The following is an 18,872-nucleotide window of genomic DNA, read 5'->3' as shown; positions in this document are numbered from 1 at the left end:
GTGGGGTTTGATATTGCAGGGCCACAGCAGGCTCCTGACATGGTGATGGTTGTTTGAAAGGCAAAGCTGGTTCCTGACACCTCTCACCCTTCTCTCTCCATCTCCTTCATCCCCTGTCCTGCAGGAATGTGCTGGGGAACCACTCTTCATGCTCTACTGTGCCATCAAGCAGCAGATGGAGAAGGGACCCATTGATGCCATCACAGGAGAGGCTCGCTACTCCCTCAGTGAGGACAAGCTTATCCGGCAGCAGATTGACTACAAAATGCTGGTTAGTGCAATGAGAAGCCTCACTGCTACTTGTGCTTGCCTGGACTGCCAGGTCCAGCTATTTAACAAATTCTAAAAGGCATCCAAAGTACTTTTCAGGGAGTGGTTTGCCCCTTGTTCTTTCTGGCATCTGAGGTTGCCTCTTATTCTGTCTGAGTGGTGCCTGTCTCAGCCAGGGTCAGAAACAGGGCCTAGCGTGGCAAAATTTGCTCTTACCATGGCCCTGAGAAAGCCAAACACGAACTGAATCCTGCTCTGTATCTCTCCAAGCAAACCCCATGGCTGTGGCAGATATGGATGACAGATCCTCTTGAGCATGTGCTGCTTGGAGCAGCCCATGGCTCGTGTAGAGTCAGGATCAAAGTTAGAGCCTTGCGAATGCTGCAAGAGATGGAGAGATACTTCTCCTCCTACTTATGAACCCTCTCTTAAGTCCAGTTAAATGATAAGTGAGGCCCTTCACTTGGCTGAGCCTGCATCTGATTTTTCACTACCTCCATCTCCACTGGGATGGATTGGGAGAGGAGCGGAGTGTGCCTGGGAATTCCTCAGTCTAGATAGGTTTTGGTGCATTGGGCACGGTTTGCTGGACCAGCATTCCTCCACTGCCACTGTGCTTCCTTTCTGGGAATAGCTGGAGATTTGAGGGTGGCAAGGAGAGGGGGGAAAGGAGAAAGGAAGAACAAGAATGTCCCATGTGGCTGCAACTTCTCAGCAGCCCAAGGAGGTGAGAAGATGTGGCCTGTAGACAGCTGTAGCCTCATTTCCTTGGACCTGCCTTTGTAGCCAGTGTATCACAGTCTCTCACTCAAGGCTTTGTGACCTCCCCTGTGCTGTGCAGACCCTCAACTGCGTGAATCCCGAGAACGAGAATGCCCCAGAGATCCCTGTCAAGGTGCTGAACTGCGACACCATCACGCAGGTGAAAGAGAAGCTACTGGACGCTGTCTACAAGGGTGTGCCCTATTCCCAGCGACCCAAAGCTGGAGACATGGACCTAGGTAAGAGAGAGGCCAAGCACTTCCCTGTGGGGAGTTGTGAATAAGATCAAAAGTACCAAAAAAACTGCTCAAAGCAAGAAAACCTGCATCCCCTACAGGAGCACATTTGTGCTTGTTCAGTCCACTTTTGCTGTGCTGATGGAACTGACTGTGTGTGGGGAGCACTGGTATGAGAGTGTCGGTCCTGCTAGTAGAGGGAATGGGGAGAAGAGTCTCCTCAGCTCTGACTGTGGTCTGGATTGCAGGCTTGAAGTATCTGAGGCCCAAGAAGGCCTTTTTTTATAGGGGGAACAGAATGGAGAGGAAAAAAGGAAAAAGTCACCAGTCTCTTTCTTTGAGTACTTAGATTTGCCTGTCACATTGATAGTCATCAGTCTTGGGGTGCAAAAGGGGGTGGGAGGACTCTTTGGTTGATATCCTGACTGTGCTCCTACCCTCTCCTTGGCTTTGTGCTCCTATCACTCACTAACCATGAGCCCTTCTCCCTCATGGGGACAGAGTGGCGGCAGGGCAGGATGGCCCGGATCATACTACAGGATGAAGATGTCACCACAAAGATTGACAATGACTGGAAGAGGCTGAACACCCTGGCCCACTACCAGGTAAGGCTGTTGTGCTGGAGACCTCTGAGCAGTCATCAGCTCCTTTGAGCTTCAACATCCCTCCTTCCTTCTCAGGTTGGTCAGAGCTTGGGGTCAGCTCTCCATGGGCATGGCCAGGACATCTGCAGTCAGTTTCCTGCCTGGGACCCATGTTTGTGTTCCTTTCAAATGGGACATCTCCAGGGCTCATACAGGCTGTTTCCTGCTCTGACCTTACTTTGCCAATTTCATGGCAAGGTTTCTAGTGTGTTCCTGTTCTGCTCCTTCCCCTGAGCTGTCACAGAATTATGTTAGTTCCTTTTTCTGTAGCTGATGACTCTGGGATGGGTGGCAGTGTAGCTTCATCCCACCAGGGCCAGTTTCTCCCGGTGCTGGGACTGTTTCTCCTGTGCCTTTCCAGTGTGGCAGCCTGCTCAACTATCTCTTACCCACAGGTGACGGACGGCTCCTCGGTAGCCCTGGTGCCCAAGCAGAACTCGGCATACAACATCTCCAACTCCTCCACCTTCACCAAGTCCCTCAGCAGATACGGTGAGCATATGGGGGCATCCTCCACTGGGCTGGCAGGGGAGGTGGCACTGGGCTGGGCACACAGACCAAGGCACAGGGCAGGTGACTATAACTGTGACTCATGTGAGCAAAGTCCTCCAAGCTCCAACCTCTCCTGCACCATTATTCTGGTGTGGGAGAGGGAGCAGGTGCCCTCAGAGCCATCTCTCTTTGCAGCATTCTAGGCTCAGGGGAGAAAGACGTGTCAGCTGCTGTTAAGGTGTATCCCTTCCCTTTTATTCCCCTGAAGTCTAATTAAAATAGGCACAGAGACACTTAGCACTTAAAAGAGCAGAGTTGAAGTGAGCATGCTGGCAAGTGTACTTCAGCCTTGGTTTGGAAGGGGATAGTGTGGTCAGCTCAGACAGACAGAGGAAGCATCTGTGATCCTGCCACTTGTGTGCTGGGAACAAGACAGGACTCTGAAAAATTCGTGGCCCCTGCACATCAGACAGGTTTGCATGTGACCCACCAGGCTGTGAGGGTGGTCCCAGCAGAGCTCCCAGTCCGTGATCACTGCAGAGGCTGGGTCCCAAAGCTCCTGCAGAGGGAAGGGAAATGATGAGGCTGGTGGCAAGGCAGAGGTGGGCAGGGTCTGAGCATCCCCCTCTGCTTGGTGCTTGCAGAGAGCATGCTGAGGACAGCCAGCAGCCCCGACAGCTTGCGCTCACGAACCCCCATGATCACCCCCGACCTGGAGAGTGGCACCAAACTCTGGCACCTGGTGAAAAACCACGACCACATGGATCAGCGGGAAGGTGATCGGGGCAGCAAGATGGTCTCAGAAATCTACCTGACCCGTCTGTTGGCTACCAAGGTATGGCCCAGAGGCACAGAGCTGCTGCCTGGTTTTTGGAATGTGAGTGGGGAAGAGTAGTGGTTTACATTGTCCAAAAGTGGTCAGCGCTGCTTTTTTATTAGCTACCTGCTCCTGCACAGGAGGAGCTGCTCTGTTAGTCTCTTACCTGAGCTGGAGATGATGGTTTTGTGTGTCAAAACCCTTGCTGAATATCCCTTGAGTGGATTTTCCTATTTGCTTTTTGCATCCTTTGGCATTCTTATATTTGTGAGCAGCTGCTGGTCTGCAAGGCAGAGATGCCTTGGGACAGGTACTTCATCTTCTTTGGTATTTGGGATAGAGGTGCAGAATTGGTGATGTGGGAAGGATAATTACCCCAGGCATTTGGCATCACATCACATTCCCCTTCATTCTGTCCATACAAAACCTTTTCCAGTGCTGAGTGGGTGCTGTTTGTCTGTGTCCCTAGAGAGGACCAAAGGGATGTGCTGAAGATACTGGCTCAGGTTTGCAGAGACTGGGCTCAGTCATCTCCCCCTGCAGCTTGATTCCCTGCCTTCTGTGATAAGGGCTTGTTTGGCGATGTCTGTCATCAGTTCTTGGGTATCCTAATGGGACCCAAAAAAGACCACATGGACTTGGGTTTTGCTCTGTGTAGTGTTTTTATTCATATGCTTTTAGCATGCCAGATCATACTTTGAAGGAGATACCTTATCACTGCAGTGTCTGTTTTCCAGTATGAATCACTGAGAATCAGTAGGGTTACGCATACTGTGCTGCTCTTCCAGGTGTAGGAATAGAAGTGAAATTGGTTTAGAGGTCGATCATTAGTTAAAGACTCACCTCTCTGTTGGTGCTGGGTATTGCTGAGCAACCCTTCTGTCTTTCTCCTCTTCAGGGTACCTTGCAGAAATTTGTGGATGACCTGTTTGAGACCATCTTCAGCACAGCTCACCGTGGGAGTGCGCTGCCCCTCGCCATAAAATACATGTTTGATTTCCTGGATGAACAGGCTGATAAGCATCAGATCAATGATTATGATGTCAGGCACACCTGGAAGAGTAACTGGTAATGAAGAGGGACAGTGGGATGGGGGTTGTAACAATATCACAGCTTCCAATCTCTCCCACAGAGAGCAGAACTATGTACCTGGAAATGATCCAGGGGACAAGAGAGGCCCATATCTCTATATTTCGGGTGTGGGTAAATCCCTTGCATGCCTTCCTTCAGCAGAAAACATCCCAGGAATGCAATGCTCCCTCAGCCCTTTCATCCCCAAATCCCAGGCACCACGCTCCCCCTGATGGCTGCAGTTTCTGAGGACTACAGCGTCTCTGTTCCCATCTTACCTTGGCCTTCTCCGTCCTCTGGGCTGCTCCAGGGATGCCAGTCCCAATTCTTATCTCAACTATCCTGAAAGTGTTTCCACACTCCTTACTGTCACTCAGCCGAGCGTGCCCTAACAAAGTCAGCACAAAGCCGCACACACATCCTCCCTAACCTTTCCCTCAGAGCCAGCCCCTCAACTCTGCTAATCGCTGGCTGAAAAGTGGGGCGGAACGGCTGAGGAGACCTCAGTGGGTGCCGGGCTGGGGCTGGGGCTCCAGCAGGCATTGGCTCCGCAGCCCCCCTTGGCATTTTTCATTTCTGCTGCCTCACTGATTTCATCTCTCTGATCTTGCCATGACTGGAGACGGGTACGTACGTTCCCGTGTCTGGCATTTGTTAAATGGCAGCCAAATTGCTTTTGTGTAGTTCAGTAACTGTTTGCAATTAGCAGGGCAGGAAAAGAAACATTTTTAAATAGAGATGTGAGAGTGTGGAAGTGCTTGGAACTGATTTATAACTGAGCTTCCTATATTAAAAGAAGGAGCGAAAGGCAAGGGAGGAAAAAAAAGCCCCACTCCTCAGGGGCTGGGCACGCAGGCTCCTGCATACTAATGCCTGTACTTATCTCTGGGCACTAATTCGAAGTGTGGAGCTAATTTCTCCAGGCCATTCCCTTCACAAATGAAATATGTACATGCACCCGGTACCCTCATTAGGAAAGTCCTGGGGAACGAAGTGTGTTTTGTCTAAGATAAAAGCATTCACTGAGTCTGAACTGGGGGATGACAGAGCGGAGAGGCTTTCTGACGAGGGAGGCTCTGAGATGCTCATGGCAGAGGAGAGAGACAGCAGGATTGGGAAACCAAGCCATGGAGGGTGGCACATGTCAGTATGTAGCAAACATCCAGTCAGTGGCTTGCCAGGAAACCCGCTGCCTCTACAGATGAGAGCTTTATTTTCAGCATCTGAAGCTGCCTAAGTTCTCCATTGGTGTTAAATGCGCTAATGAGTCCCTTGAGGAGTCCAGTCCCTCCTCCAACATGGGAGATGTGTGAAATGCCACACAGTGCCTTCGAAGGGATTATTGATGTGAGAGAAGAGGCCCATGCTTGGTTAGACCCACAGGCTCAGCAAGATCTCTTCAGCGTGAGTGGATCCTTGGAGAAGCTGCAGATCTGTGTTGTGCTGGTTTGCCTTCGGAGATGTTGGCAGTGCTGAGGAATCTTTTCACAGAGAACTGTGGCCTTGTGTGGGTGGGCAGAGAGCAATGGCCATTTGCCCAGGATGTTTGCATCCCTGGAGTGCTGGGAAAAGCAACCTACCCAATTTCAGGTCATGGTGAGCTTGTTCTCCATGGCTGGAGGTGCATGTATGTGCCAGCTGCCCTGCAAGGGTTTGGTTCAGGTGCTGACTCCTGTTTCCTTCATCCCTTAGTCTACCTCTACGTTTTTGGGTGAATGTGATTAAGAACCCCCAGTTTGTGTTCGACATTCACAAGAACAGTATTACTGATGCCTGCCTATCTGTGGTGGCTCAGACATTCATGGACTCCTGCTCAACTTCTGAGCACAAACTAGGAAAAGACTCTCCCTCCAACAAACTACTGTACGCCAAGGACATCCCCAACTACAAGAGCTGGGTAGAAAGGTGAGTAGACTTTAAAGCAGCTCCTTGCTTCACCTGGACGATTTGCAGTGGATGTTTGTGAATGTGGGGACTTGAGTTGTTGGGAGGGCTCCTCTTGGCAGCTGTCTGAAGAAGAGCTGTACTAACTCTTTCAGAAGGTGATCCTCTTGTTTGGGAGATGATGCTTTCTCATGATTGTCTCCTGGAATGAGTTTGCAATGAGTGTTTGACAGAGCTGTTTATGACTTGCTTAAGGGGTGCTAAAAGCAACCTCCGATTTTAGGTTGTCTGATGTTTTCTGTTGTAAAAACTTGGTCTGTGCTAGGGAATTACTAAACACCTCCCTTGATTGCTTTCAAAGTGCAGTGAGAAGTCAGCCTTGGACGAGAGAAGTGCCTTTTTTGTACCATGACAATACATGCTGGTTTTGCTGAAATGCTTGAAAATTATGATTTCTCATCTCTCATCCGTCAGTACATGTCACCTGGGATCCTGATGAGAGTACATACTCTGAGGCAGTGCTCAGGCTGCTGTCTCTGTGTCGTGGAGCAGGGAGAGGAGCAGGTCCCCTGACTCTTTCATCACCCTCCACCTTCCCTGTTAGCTGATGAGAGATATCCCTCTGTCCTGCTGAATTAATGCAGTGTTAAAGGTACAGAGTTTGAATGCAACTGATTGCAAATTGATGCACTCAGGCATAATGCTGTGTTTAGCTTTATCCTTTTGGGATAGAAACCTAGGAGATGTCCTCCAAAGCTCTCCAAATAGAGCTGCTGTTAAAATGTTGCCATCTTGTGAAGTGGAACTTCATAAAACTTAAAAAATGAAATGGCAAATTTCAGGTTACTGATGCAACTTTTCCCTTGAGGTGTTGTGCTGGGCTAAAGATGGTGCTTTTCTTTTTTCTTTTCCTTAACTGAGCACCCTTCCTTTTTTCAGCACCTTGACCGAATACAGAATGAACCAAATGAAAGGTGTCTAGGAAACAACAAACAGCATATTCTCCAGTTTGTAAGGAAGGGATTTTGTAGCCTAAATCATTGTTTGGATCCTTGCTTGCACACAGATATTTTTGTCACACTATTGGCATGCCTGGTGCTTTGCAGGCAGGTACAAGGATAAGCTTCTTCCCTTGAGGAAGATGGGGCTTGGATCAGAAGAGATGGTGCCCCTGAAATACAATGGCTGAGATGAAAGATGAGCGATGAGCTGCATTGTAATAGGAGGAAGTTCTTTGCATGGGGCTGGATGGGGCTTTGGAGTGGGGTCCTGTAGGAACATCACAAGCTTCATAAGGTGAATTTCTCTGACCTTGCCATCTCTATGACAAAAATATTCAGCTTTGTATATGTGCCTGGAGGAAAAAAGGGATAAAATCATTCTAGAGTTAAACATTGGTCTAGACATGCTGCATCTCTGGGGAAGAGGTGGAAGATCTTATTGGTGGCAGGTGTTCCTGCCATCACTTACCTCTGGTATGGTCCCAGAGGCAGCTTAGCAGGAGGCAGAGATGTCCTGTGCAGGAGGTGACTACGTCTCCTACTGCTCCTCTGCTGCAGGGATTTATGGCATAATCAGCATTTCTGGCTTTTGGCATGGTTGTTGTCACAAAGCTTTGCAGAGGTAGGATGGGACCAGTGCAAGGGTGGCTGGGTGGGACTGATAGTCACAACTGCACATCTGTCTGCTGCTGTGGTTCAGGCACCAGCTGAAAACAGGGTATCCTGCCAGTCTGAGGCAGGAAGAGCACAATGAAAGGCTGAGGAGGTAAGCAACCTGGGGAAACCCAAAGGGACTTGTTGCTGGGGTTGTGGCACATTGGATGTCCTCTGGAAATGGTAGGTGTAACTGGAATCTTGGTCCATACAAGCCATGCACACTTGTATTGAAAAATGTTTTCCTCCCATCCTGTGTGTCATGATAAAACCCATAACATAAAACTGCTGCTCTAGAAGATGTCTTTCTCGGGTGCTCTCTCTAGGGGTGTAGCAGATGCCTAATTTAGTCAGAGGTCCTCACTTCAGACTGCTACTCTCCTGGCAGCATCTAAGAATTCTCTCACATAATTTTCTGGGTGTGAATGAGCCCTTTGTAAAAACTGCCCAAGTAGTTTATCACTAGCTGAGTTCAATGCCGTGGGATCGAGTGGATCCTCATATTCATCTCAGCATTCAGCTGATGACACTAATGATGCTAATCACTATACCAGAAACTTCACTGAGTAGTCATGAGGAGTACAGCAAACCTGGGAGAGACTGGCACTCTGTACTTCCAGGTGTTGGGAGCAGCCAGAACTTGTTTGCTTTGGGTAGGGTTTCTTTTTAAATGAGGCCTGAGGACACAACTCTGGTTTCCAAAAGGACCTCAGCAGCGAGTCTGCTGGTGCATCTGCTTGGTGTAACTCTTCTGCTACAATGGGATGCTGCAGCTTTAATGTCTCTGGGTTGTGATGAACATCCTATTGGATATTCTGTTTTTCCTCTACCATCATGCGTGTATTGCTGCAAGGACAGGATGTGACCGTGTCATATGTTCACGCTCCAAGTATTTAATTGAAAGCAAAGGGGCGCACTGATGGCCTTAGCAACATGGTGACCTTAGGAGAGTGGTAGCAAAGCACTGAGTATTGCTGCAGGTGTGGAGGGTCCTGGTTTATGTTGTTTGGTGGCTAAACATGTCAATGGGATGGGAAGGAGGAAAAATGTGTAGTTTAGGAGAGAGAGAGAGAAATCCCTCAGAGCAGCATCTCCTGGCTTTCCAGCATGGTAAGCAGCGTTGGGCTGGATTGCGCTGCATGCTGTTCCATTGGGAGCTAATTCCTAATGGTGCTGGCTGCTCCATGGAGTGCTCAGAGACCTCTTGATGAGCAGCAGTGTTACAGTGGGTGATTGTGGTATGTCACTGCTTGGAGGAAAGATGCTCTTCACTTGCCTTTCCAGTGGCTGTTCTCAGCCAGCATTGTGGCAGGGACACATCCTCTTCTGCTTGTCCCTATTTCTGACCCACTCTTCTGTTCCTTCCTTGCAGATATTATGCAGATATAGCTAAAATGCCAGCGATCAGTGACCAGGATATGAGTGCGTACCTGGCAGAGCAGTCGCGGTTACACCTCAGCCAGTTCAACAGTATGAGTGCGCTGCACGAGATCTATTCCTACATCACCAAGTACAAGGATGAGGTGAGATGTGGCCATGCGGAGTCAGGCCTGGGCTGCAACTTGAGTCCCTTTGTCCTTGTTTCTGCAGTCTCCTGATTTTTCCTATAGAAAACACTCCATGAAATGTGGGATAGCAACATAGTCCCTACTTGTGCCTGGGCTGGTGGGGAAGGAAAGGTTTGAGAGGCATGAAGCCAGGTGCTGGAGTAGGCAGCACTTCATTGCCCATGTTTTCTGCTGTGACTAATGTGGGAAACACTTATTTTTCTACACATTTGGCACACAAGCTCCATAAGGCTGCAGAGTTCATGATGTTATCTCAGCATGCCTGCCCTATCCACCATGGTGGTATCAACACCGTGGAACTGTACGAGTGGTGTTTAGCTCCATTTCCTAGAGGATGTGGTGGTCTCTTAAGTGCTTGTTTTGTGAACTTCAATAAGGATAATAGTACACACTTTATTATCCCAATAAAGGGGTTTGATGACTATGTTTGAATGGTGGCTTAATTAGGTAACAGAGTACGAGAACATCTTCCCACTTGGAGAGAGACAGGAGAGGAGACGAGGTCCCCATTGTACCCTGCAGCAATCCCAAGAGACTTCTCCCAGGACCTCTGTGAGGTGTGAATTTAGGGAGTCCACAGGCAGGTGTAGCAGACCTGGCCTCTGGGTTTAAGGTCAGCACTGGGATCATGGTGGTCAAAGTCCTGTGGAGCCAGGTGCTCTGCAGGAGGGAGAAGGAAGTCCTGGCTTTCCTACTGGGATGGGAGGAATCCTTAGTACTAGGGAAGGTACTGTGTGGTGGTCACCATGCAGCTGGTGACCATGTGCCAATGACCTCACTGGTGGGACCTTTATGTCGCTCCTTGAACGACTTCTGATGGCATGTCCAAGGAGGCCGTGTAGCTCTGGGTGATGAGTTGTCTGTGAAGATCTGCTGTGGGACAGCTATCATCAGGTGCTCGCTTCCTCCAGGCTAAAAGTCCCCCAAGCCTTAAAGCCCCAAGCCGTGGGAAAGAGCAGGGAGGGGACTGTGTGAAGTGACCATGTGACAATAATGAGCTGCTCTTTAGGGCTTCAGGTCCTCTTCTTGTGCACTAACAGCAATCTGACATCTGTTGAGTGTCTTGCTGTCGCCTGCTCTCTGAGCATCACAAGTGTGTTCACAGCTCTCAGGAACTTCTTTTATTATTTGTAATGGGATTAATAAATCGCAGCTGTTCCCTTTGTTTGTTTTCATTCATTAAGCACAATTATATGCAGCCCAATTGCACCCTCTTTGATGCAAAATGGGAGAGAATAATTTTTCCTGTTGTTCAGTGCAATAATATGCTGTCATTGGCTGTGAATGAAAATCATAATTAATTTTCATTTGGATACTTGCATCTTGGTAATCAGTGGTCCTGACTCCTTACAGCAGGTGACAAACCTGGGTCTTTCTATGCTCAGCACAGGTTTCCTTTGACTGCATTGTTTCTGTAAGGCTGAGATAAAACAGGAGTAAATACATGTGTGGGCAGTTTAGGAATTCTTTGACACCTCAGCATCCCAGGGTACACAGCTGTCTTTTTGGAAGAGGCAGAGGAGGCAGCCAGGGGGCATAGGCTCCTCTTCCATTTCTCAGACCAATCTTGTTTGGTTCTATCTCAGGCATCTTTCAGACATGTGGGGGTTTCATTTTTGTGTGACTGTAATTTGTAGGTATTTTGCTCAGTGTGTAGTGTGAGGGCTGAGAGCTTCTGTGGAGATGGATAGCAGGGAGTGTCCCCAGTAGCAGGTTTGTGGCAGAATCTATGAGTTCTTCCCAGTCCAGCTGCTGCCCTGGGTTGTTGCTGCCAGGGGAGGTAAATCATATGTGTCTGGCTCTGGCTGGTGAATCTTCCCCTCCTTGGGAGCTGTTGCTGGTGCTGAGATGCAGCCTTCCCTTTTCTTTTGGGACGAGATTCCCCTTCGGACCTCTCTTATTGCCCCAGGAGACAGGGGCCAGCCTGGTCCTGCCCCAAAAAGCCTGGGGGAGAACAGTCTGTTGCTGGCCAGAGGCTGGTTGTGGCAGTGTGCTGGATATGCTCAGCATGCCCTGCCCACTGCTCCACAACTTGCTGGCGCTGCAGCAGCTCTTAATCAAAGGGAACTGATTCCCCATTAAGAAGTTACCTGTAGGGCTCCTGATGGACTTTGCCTGCCTCCTAGAAAGTCTATTAATTATACAACAGTTTGTTTCCAATTATGCAGCCAATGAAATGGTTAATCAAGTCCCCTTTGACGGATGCCTTGATATTTAATTGCAAAAAATTTGCTCTCTCAACTAGCTCACCCGAGGAGATGAGCTTTCTGGCAGGTTTGTTTTTTTAAATCAGCTTTTCTGCTCTACTGGCATGATGTTAGTGAGACAAGACTCCTGGCTGCTGGGAGGGCAACTGCCCCTTCGTTTTACACTTCATTACTCCCTTTTCCCCACTCTGAGCATTGTCCTCCACTCTCCTACTGCTGCCTGTCCTTCCCCAGCTCTGGGGACATGGCCACATCCAGCCCAGGGCAGGGGACCATCCCTGAGATCTCATGGCCAAGCAACTTGTTTAGAGAAAAAGGATTTCAAGGGAGGAAAGTCATGCTCTGGTCTCTGTGGGTGTGCCTCTTCAACAGGACTGAGGGCTCCCAGGCTTTGCTGGTGCATTCATCTGATGTCCCCCTCCATCACCCCAGTGCCCCAAGTTGTCCACCTTGGGGAATAGATGAGCATGGTTTTGCCACTGGTGGCAGCTGTAGCCTTGTGGATTTGGGTCTTTTTCTGCTTGTGGAACCAGTTCATGACTTGATTGTGGTTTCTGAAACAGAACTGCTGCTTTCCTGAGGCATTACAGGATTGTTTAGTCACAGATGTGGTGTTGGCTTGGGTTTGGGGTTCATCCTCCATTGAACAGTATTTGCTTCATTTCCCCACATGCAAATTGCCTTCTCGTTAGTGTCAGGCAGGTCCTGGGTGTTACTGCAGCCCTTTAGAGGTCCCAAGGTGTCTCAGTCTGTGGGGTGGCACCACTCAGAGCCGTGTCCTCCACCTTGCACCTCCTTTGGCCCTTCCTTGCCCCACTGGGGACAGGAACAAACATGCGCTGCTTCCTAAGGGCCACATCGCCATGCTCTGATGTCATCAAAGAGCCAGCGGGCAACAAGGAGCCACTTCAGGCAGGTGGGCATCTCCTCACCCTCTCTTCTCCCCTCTCTCCCTAGATTTTAGCTGCATTGGAGAAGGACGAGCAGGCCCGGAGGCAGCGACTGAGAAGTAAGCTGGAGCAGGCGATCGACACAATGGCCTTAAGCAGCTGAGAAGGCGGCGGTGGTGCCAGCGCGTCCCGGGCAGTGGGGGTGGCAGGAGGGAGGGCCAGCCAGCAGCAGCCGCGGGCAGAAGACTTTGGGGCTGGGACCGGCCAGACCCGCGGGAGCCTCTGCACGCTTCCCATGAACAAACAAGGAAACCTCGCGCTTTAGCGGAAAAAACTACAAACAAATCCCGACGACAGCAGCAACGTCAATAGAACTCCCCTGACCCACAAACAAACCCCCCAGTCCAACTGGGATGCAGCAGGGACCTTGCAGAGAGGCGATGCTGGGCAGAGAAGAGGGGCGCCTGCCCCATGGACCTGCTGGGCATCCCTTGCCTGGGCAGAGCCCCTGAGTCCACAAGGAAGGAGGGTCAGGACTGCGGGGCTTTCTAGGATGGCGTTTGGATGTTGTTGTTACTTTGGTGAAGGGAGGGTGGGTGGGCTCCTATTTTTACTGTACTTGACTTGCTCTCCCTTCCTTCCCCCCAGCTGTCCACCCCCTCTTCTCCTCTTCTCTCTTTCTGTCTCTTCCCCCTTCTCTCTCTCTCTCTCTGGCCTTCTGCCACTAGTGTTAACTGCTATATTTGCACAATTTACACAAGACAAACGAAATTTTTAATTTAAATGAAAAAAATTAAAAAATGGAAGGGGAAAAATTATTCTCAATTTTTGCAACAAACTTAACAAAAATGGTTTTAAAAGGTAAGCTAAAGGACTGATGCTGTGGAGATTTGAGGGGGGGGGCAATGGGGGTGGGCAGGAAAGGGAGAAATCCCTGAGCTTTGATATTTCTAAAATACATCCTGTGCCATGTTTTATTTGAATGTTGTTTAGTGCGAAAAAAAGAAATTGAAGAAAAAAAAAGGTTGGAGTTTTGTTAGCTGAATAGATGCTGTTATTTAAATGCTGCTGAGTGGTTCTGGAGGTCACAATCAGAAAGGAAGGGAGATCCCAAGGCTCATTTTGTTTCCTGAGGGATTGCTGAGGGATGGTCAGTGTTTTGTCCTTGTTTTTCCAGTTCGGTGGCTATGGGGTGGTCAGGGCAGTGCTGCCTGCCCCTGCCTGTCCTGGGATATGATGCAGGGTGGAGAATGGTTCTGGGGGCTTGAGATCTGTCAGGAGGGTTGATGGAGAGCCAGCCTGGCTTTTTAGGACAGATTCCCTGGTGCTGGAGCAGCCTTAACAAAGCCCCTTAATGTTTATTTTTCCCCCCATCATTTCTTTGTGCTGATGTAGGAGGAGAGACCAGATCCCGGGGAAAGAGGAGGCAGCTCCTCTGCATCTCCTGACCAGAATGCCCCCTGGCAAACCCCACTGGGTTACCAGCCCATGGAGGGACTGGGATGTTGGCTACCATGGGGCTGTTGTCTTTTCTTCCACATGGGAAGCCCAAACATGTGCAGGACCTTCCACCCAAGACTGACCTTTCTTTCTCTGTCTTTTCCTTCTTTCTCCGCCTTTCTCTTCTTGCTGTCACCCCATCTCCCCTCTGCTGCCTCTGCCCTGACAGGGCATCATTGGAGACCCGAGGTCTCTCCCTCAGCTGCCTCCTTTGAAATGTCAGTTCCTTGCGGGTTTGTGCTTTCCAGAGATGAAGAGGTGCTGAATGCTGCCCCGAATAGCAGCAGGTGACCAAAATCTTCCAAAAAAAACGAGCAAACCCCTTTACTTTTCTGTACTGAGAGCTCCTGTCGCTGCCCAGGCCACAGCACATGGGGCCACACTCTGCCAGGAGCGGGTGGCTGTCAAAATCCAAGTGGAAAGAAGCCCAGCTGATTTCGGTCCATTCCCTTAAATTGCAAGTTAAGGGGGGAAGAGGGAGAAATAATGAAGTTTTTAATTAAAAAAAAGTTAATAAAAGTGTGTATATATATATATGTGGTTACAATCTAATTCTCGTGCCCCAGTGGGGTGCTGTATAGTTAACTGAAGGAGAATCAAATCGATATAAATACAAGAAGAATTTACACAGCCAGTTAAAACAAAACAAACAACAACTGCAAAAAAAATTAAAAAAAGATACCAAATGGTCTGGAAGGAACTTCCAAGCCTTTTTCACCATGCAAAACAATCTTTTGAAGCCTGCACATCTCTCATTATGTTGTAATTTTGTTTGGTTTTGTTTTGTTTTAATAAGGAGGGAAAGGAGAGAAGATGGTGATTAAAAAAAAAAAAGAAAAAAAACTACAAAAAACCCAACCACAACAGCAAAACTATGTTTGAAAAGGAATTAATAATTGTTTCCCAAACCTACAAACCCTGAGCTGTCGCTGGATTTCTGAGAGCTGTGGGCTGTTGCATGACTGTGCTAGATTTTAGTCTGAGTTGATCTTTTTAAGAAACAGAAGAAAAAACCCCATAAAACAAAAAAACTGCAAGTGTTGAATATTAGAGGTTTGTTTAGACCTGTTATCTATTTTTTTTGTTTGAAATTAATTTGTCACATTCTCGTCGAAAAGAGAAAAAAAAGAAACAGCAAAAAGAAAGACTTCAGAGGTTCACATCTCAAATGTGGTACTTGGAGAGCCTTAAAGGACAGCTATGTGCCCACCTGCTGTGTACTGGGGCACTGCTCCCTGCCGGCATCTCCCACAGTGCTCTGGTGGGACAGAACCCTCTGGGTGCCCCTTGGGGGATCTTTTGTAGAATTCGCTGCTGTGATGGGGCAGAGGGGTGCCTGTGGCTCCCTTTGGTGAAAGGTTGGCCCAGAACTTCTTTGTGGTGTTGCTGGCTGTGTGGCTTTGTTGAAGGTCCTGGAAATCGCCTGGAGGATGGCAGCTGTGCGTCAGTGGCCGGTGTGATGTGGTGGAAGGGGAGTGGTTGCCCGGAGGTGTCTGTCTGGGACTGGTGTGGGTCCTACCAGTTGCAGTGGTAAGAGCATTTTGGGGAGCTTCATTTGCTGTTGAGGGAGCCAAGCACATGGTTTTTGACTGGGAATGGTGAGACCCTCCGTGTTGGTGGTTGTAGGGAATGGAGATGTGTTTCTAAGAGCATCTCCGTGAAAATTCCCTTTTTGACAAAGAAAGCAGGAAGCACGTTTAATTGCAGAGGGTCTGTTAGCCTGTTGCTTTCCCAGCAGCAATGTTGTGGGTGCTCCCTTGGCCAGGCTAGAGGATCAGGTGAGTTTTTTGGCCATGGTAGGTCTAGTAAGATTTGGGCAATGGAGAGGCTTCCAGGGAGGTCATGCTGGGCAGGCTGGCAGTGCCATGGTGTGGCTATGCTTTCTGGGCTCCCCTTGTGCTGTGAGCTGGCTCTTCCAGCCCCCTGGTGATGCTGAGTGCCCGTAGTGTGGTCCCAGGCATTGGATTCCCGTTGACTTCCTCCTGGAGAGCTTTGGGGTGTCTGAAATGTGCTTCACTGAGGATCCCACAGCACCTCCCCATCCCTGCTGGGTCCCCTTGCTGCGTCTAATGGTGAGGGTGGTGGTTGGTGAGGTGGGCATTGCAATTCTGCCTGCAGCCTCTGGCACTTCTTGGTGCTACCTTTGCCTTTCATGTGATGCCCAGCGTCCTTAATCGTGCCAGGCAGCCTGTCCATCCTCCCTGCCCCAGCCTGGTGAGGGAGAGAGCCAGGCCGTCACACCCCATCAAACCCTGCCTTGTAATGGGGAAAGGTGGGGAGAAGCTGGGAAGCATTCACAGTACTCCTCTTACTGGTGGTCTCACCCATGCCCCAAAATGAGGTGAGACAAAGAAGCATCCCCTGCCCTGAGCCTACGTTTCCGGGTGCTCCTGCTCTGCCCACTGCTGTCAGAGACAGCTGTACCTGCCAGCTGATCCGTCACTGCTGCAGCAAGGGGGTCCCTCCCTGCTCACATTGCCTTTTCTCTTCAGTTTGGGGTTAAAAAATGTGCAGTCCAGCCTGGAAGTGTCCCCCTCAGCAGGAGCCCTTTGTCACCCCCGGGGCTGGCCCCAGCCTGGGGACAGGGGGATGGGTGGCAGGAATCCCCCAGGCTCACCCTCTCCCAGCCAAAGCGCACAACAAAGCTGTCCTTTAAGAAAGCAGGGGGACACCTGAGGCAGACCCAGCAAGAGGCAGAGAATTCTAGTAGTTTAAAAAAATTAAATGGGGAATTAAAAAATGAAACTCCGGAGTCCCGATTCCCTTTCTGTGATTGTTTCAGACTTGAAGCAACAGGCCAGCATGGCTGGTCAAGCGCCCTTTGATCATGTAAATATCCTGCTATTTCCTATTTTAATGTTCTTCAGATTTAGTACTTGTAAATAAACACACGCATCAAGGAGAGATTAAACATTTTTGCTAAAGCTGGTGTTTTGCTGTGTTTATGGGGGTGATGTGGGTAGGAGAAGGAAGCAGCTTTGGGTTCCTGGAAGCAGTGGACAAATCTGTGGCTGTGCCAGGAGGGCATTATGCAAAATGGCATCAGGATGGGCCAGCATCACTTTGGGACACTGGATGTATATATGGGTATGGGGACCCCAAGCTGTCACTATTTACACCCACAAAGCAGCTATGCCAGATGCTCAAGGATTTGTGTGGTTGATGCATGTAGGATTGGAGTGGGCTTCTCCTTTCCTGAGTGGCTCATTAAAGTGTTTTAAACCATTTGATTTCACTCACGGCCTTTCAAAGTGTTCAGAGCAGCTGATCAGACACAGAGGAGCTGAACCTGCTATGCTGCAAGAGTCAAATACCTGCCCAAGTGTTCTGCTCGTCGGAATCCAGAGGACCCAACTGGGGCTGGAACAGCTTCACTTCTGCCTCTCAGACACATCCTGGCCTTCCTCCCATGGGGGTGTCATGAGGTGACAGCAGAAGTGCTTTGGGAGGAAGTACACAGTGGTGACGTCATGCTGCAGTCATGTCTTTCTGGGCTCTGCACACTGCAAGGTGTCCTCTTTTCCTGATCTTTGTCTTTAAATCTGTCACCCCATAACTCTGGATGCTTCCAAACTGCATTCTAGGCAGTGCAGGACCCCAAAGCAAAGCAGTGGGAGAGGAAGCCCAGGGCAGCAGTCAGCCACCACAGTAAATTGCTCATGGGGGTGACCTACCCCAGTGATGCTGGGTGGCTGTGGCAGGTGTGGGGGGGACATTCTCAGGGAGAAGGAGGTGGTGAGTTTGACAGTGCATACCCAGGATGTGGGCTTGGGCCCACGGCCCTGCACAGGACACAAACCAAAATCACACAAATTTAGCTACTTTTTTTGGGTTTTATTCTTTCATTTGCCTCTTCCTGCTCTGGGGCCAGTTGAAGGACTGGGCTGGCAGGGCTGGTTGTACTGTGGATACTGAATATATCTTTTCTCTGCATTTAGTATATATATAAATTGAATGTGTTTACCGTTTTCTCTCGCAGTTTTCCTATATCATCATCAGCAAATAGCCACTATTTTAGCCATAGTATCTTTAAAACACATAGATAGTTTTGATCGTGTTTTTCTATCTTAAAAAAATAAAGTTTTCTTTTACGAACCTTTCAAACATTTAAGAACACCACACTTGAACTGAATTTTGATCAGGTTTCTGGGAGGACTTAGCTGAGGGCAGTGGGAAAAAGACCCTCATCTCCCCCAACTTTGTGACTGCAACCACCATCCTCATGGCCATGTGGGAGCGGGTGGCACCTGAGCATCAGGAAGGTGAGCACTGTGGTGGGTACAGAATCTGTGTTTAAATAAGTTCTCAGTCCAATATATAGTGATGCTTTCATTCCTTTGGGGGTCTTTTCAAGGCATGGGTAAGAGATGGTCTGAAAAGTCACATTGGGCTTTGGTAGTGGCACGTCCTTGTTGAACATGTTGGAGGGGACCCCACACTCCAACCTGCAGCAGTTCCTACCTGGTGCAAGAAGCAGAGCCAACCTCAATCACTCTCTTCCTCAGGAGTTCACTGGGGCTCCCTGCCTTCCCTGGGGACAACAGCCATGGATCTTCTCCTGCTTGGAGTTGAACTTTCTTGCAGGAGGGTACCTGTGTGCCATGTCAAGGTGCAGAGGGGCAAAGGGTGACCTTGTCACCCATCTGGGACATCTGCATAAATCCTTTTGCTGGACTTTGGTGCTTTACTCTGAGCTTTTTGCAGACAGGATGTTTATCTTAATATTTGTTCTATTATTTTACCAGATAACAAATACTTTAAAACCTCCTGGTTGACCAAATAAATAAATATATAGTATTTCACCATTGCCAGGATGTTCTTCAATACAAATTGCACTGGTTTTCCCAAGGAGTAAGAGCTCCTGGCAGGAAGCCAG

General features: G+C 49.2%; 1 protein-coding gene across 3 annotated transcripts in view; it reads left to right on the top strand.

Annotated features, from left to right (window-relative positions):
* PLXNA1 (plexin A1) overlaps nt 1-16,920 on the top strand; it is a 116,448-nt gene extending 99,528 nt beyond the window's left edge. For 2 of the 3 annotated variants that reach the window (XM_071550472.1, XM_071550473.1), the window contains exons 24-32: nt 125-271; nt 1,112-1,271; nt 1,770-1,873; nt 2,308-2,404; nt 3,049-3,239; nt 4,120-4,289; nt 5,985-6,197; nt 9,204-9,354; nt 12,564-16,920. In XM_071550472.1, the coding sequence (XP_071406573.1) occupies nt 125-271; nt 1,112-1,271; nt 1,770-1,873; nt 2,308-2,404; nt 3,049-3,239; nt 4,120-4,289; nt 5,985-6,197; nt 9,204-9,354; nt 12,564-12,659 (1,329 nt within the window). In that variant the 3' untranslated portion in view covers nt 12,660-16,920. The remainder of the gene's footprint in view (nt 1-124; nt 272-1,111; nt 1,272-1,769; nt 1,874-2,307; nt 2,405-3,048; nt 3,240-4,119; nt 4,290-5,984; nt 6,198-9,203; nt 9,355-12,563) is intronic. The other variant, XM_071550474.1, reaches the window with a different exon arrangement.
* The last annotated feature ends 1,952 nt before the right edge of the window (nt 16,921-18,872 follow it).

The sequence above is a fragment of the Pithys albifrons genome, chromosome 3 (assembly GCF_047495875.1).
Source record: "Pithys albifrons albifrons isolate INPA30051 chromosome 3, PitAlb_v1, whole genome shotgun sequence".
NCBI lineage: Eukaryota > Metazoa > Chordata > Aves > Passeriformes > Thamnophilidae > Pithys > Pithys albifrons.
The sequence above is the reverse complement of the archived record's forward strand: the minus strand, read 5'-3'. Positions and strand labels throughout refer to the sequence as shown.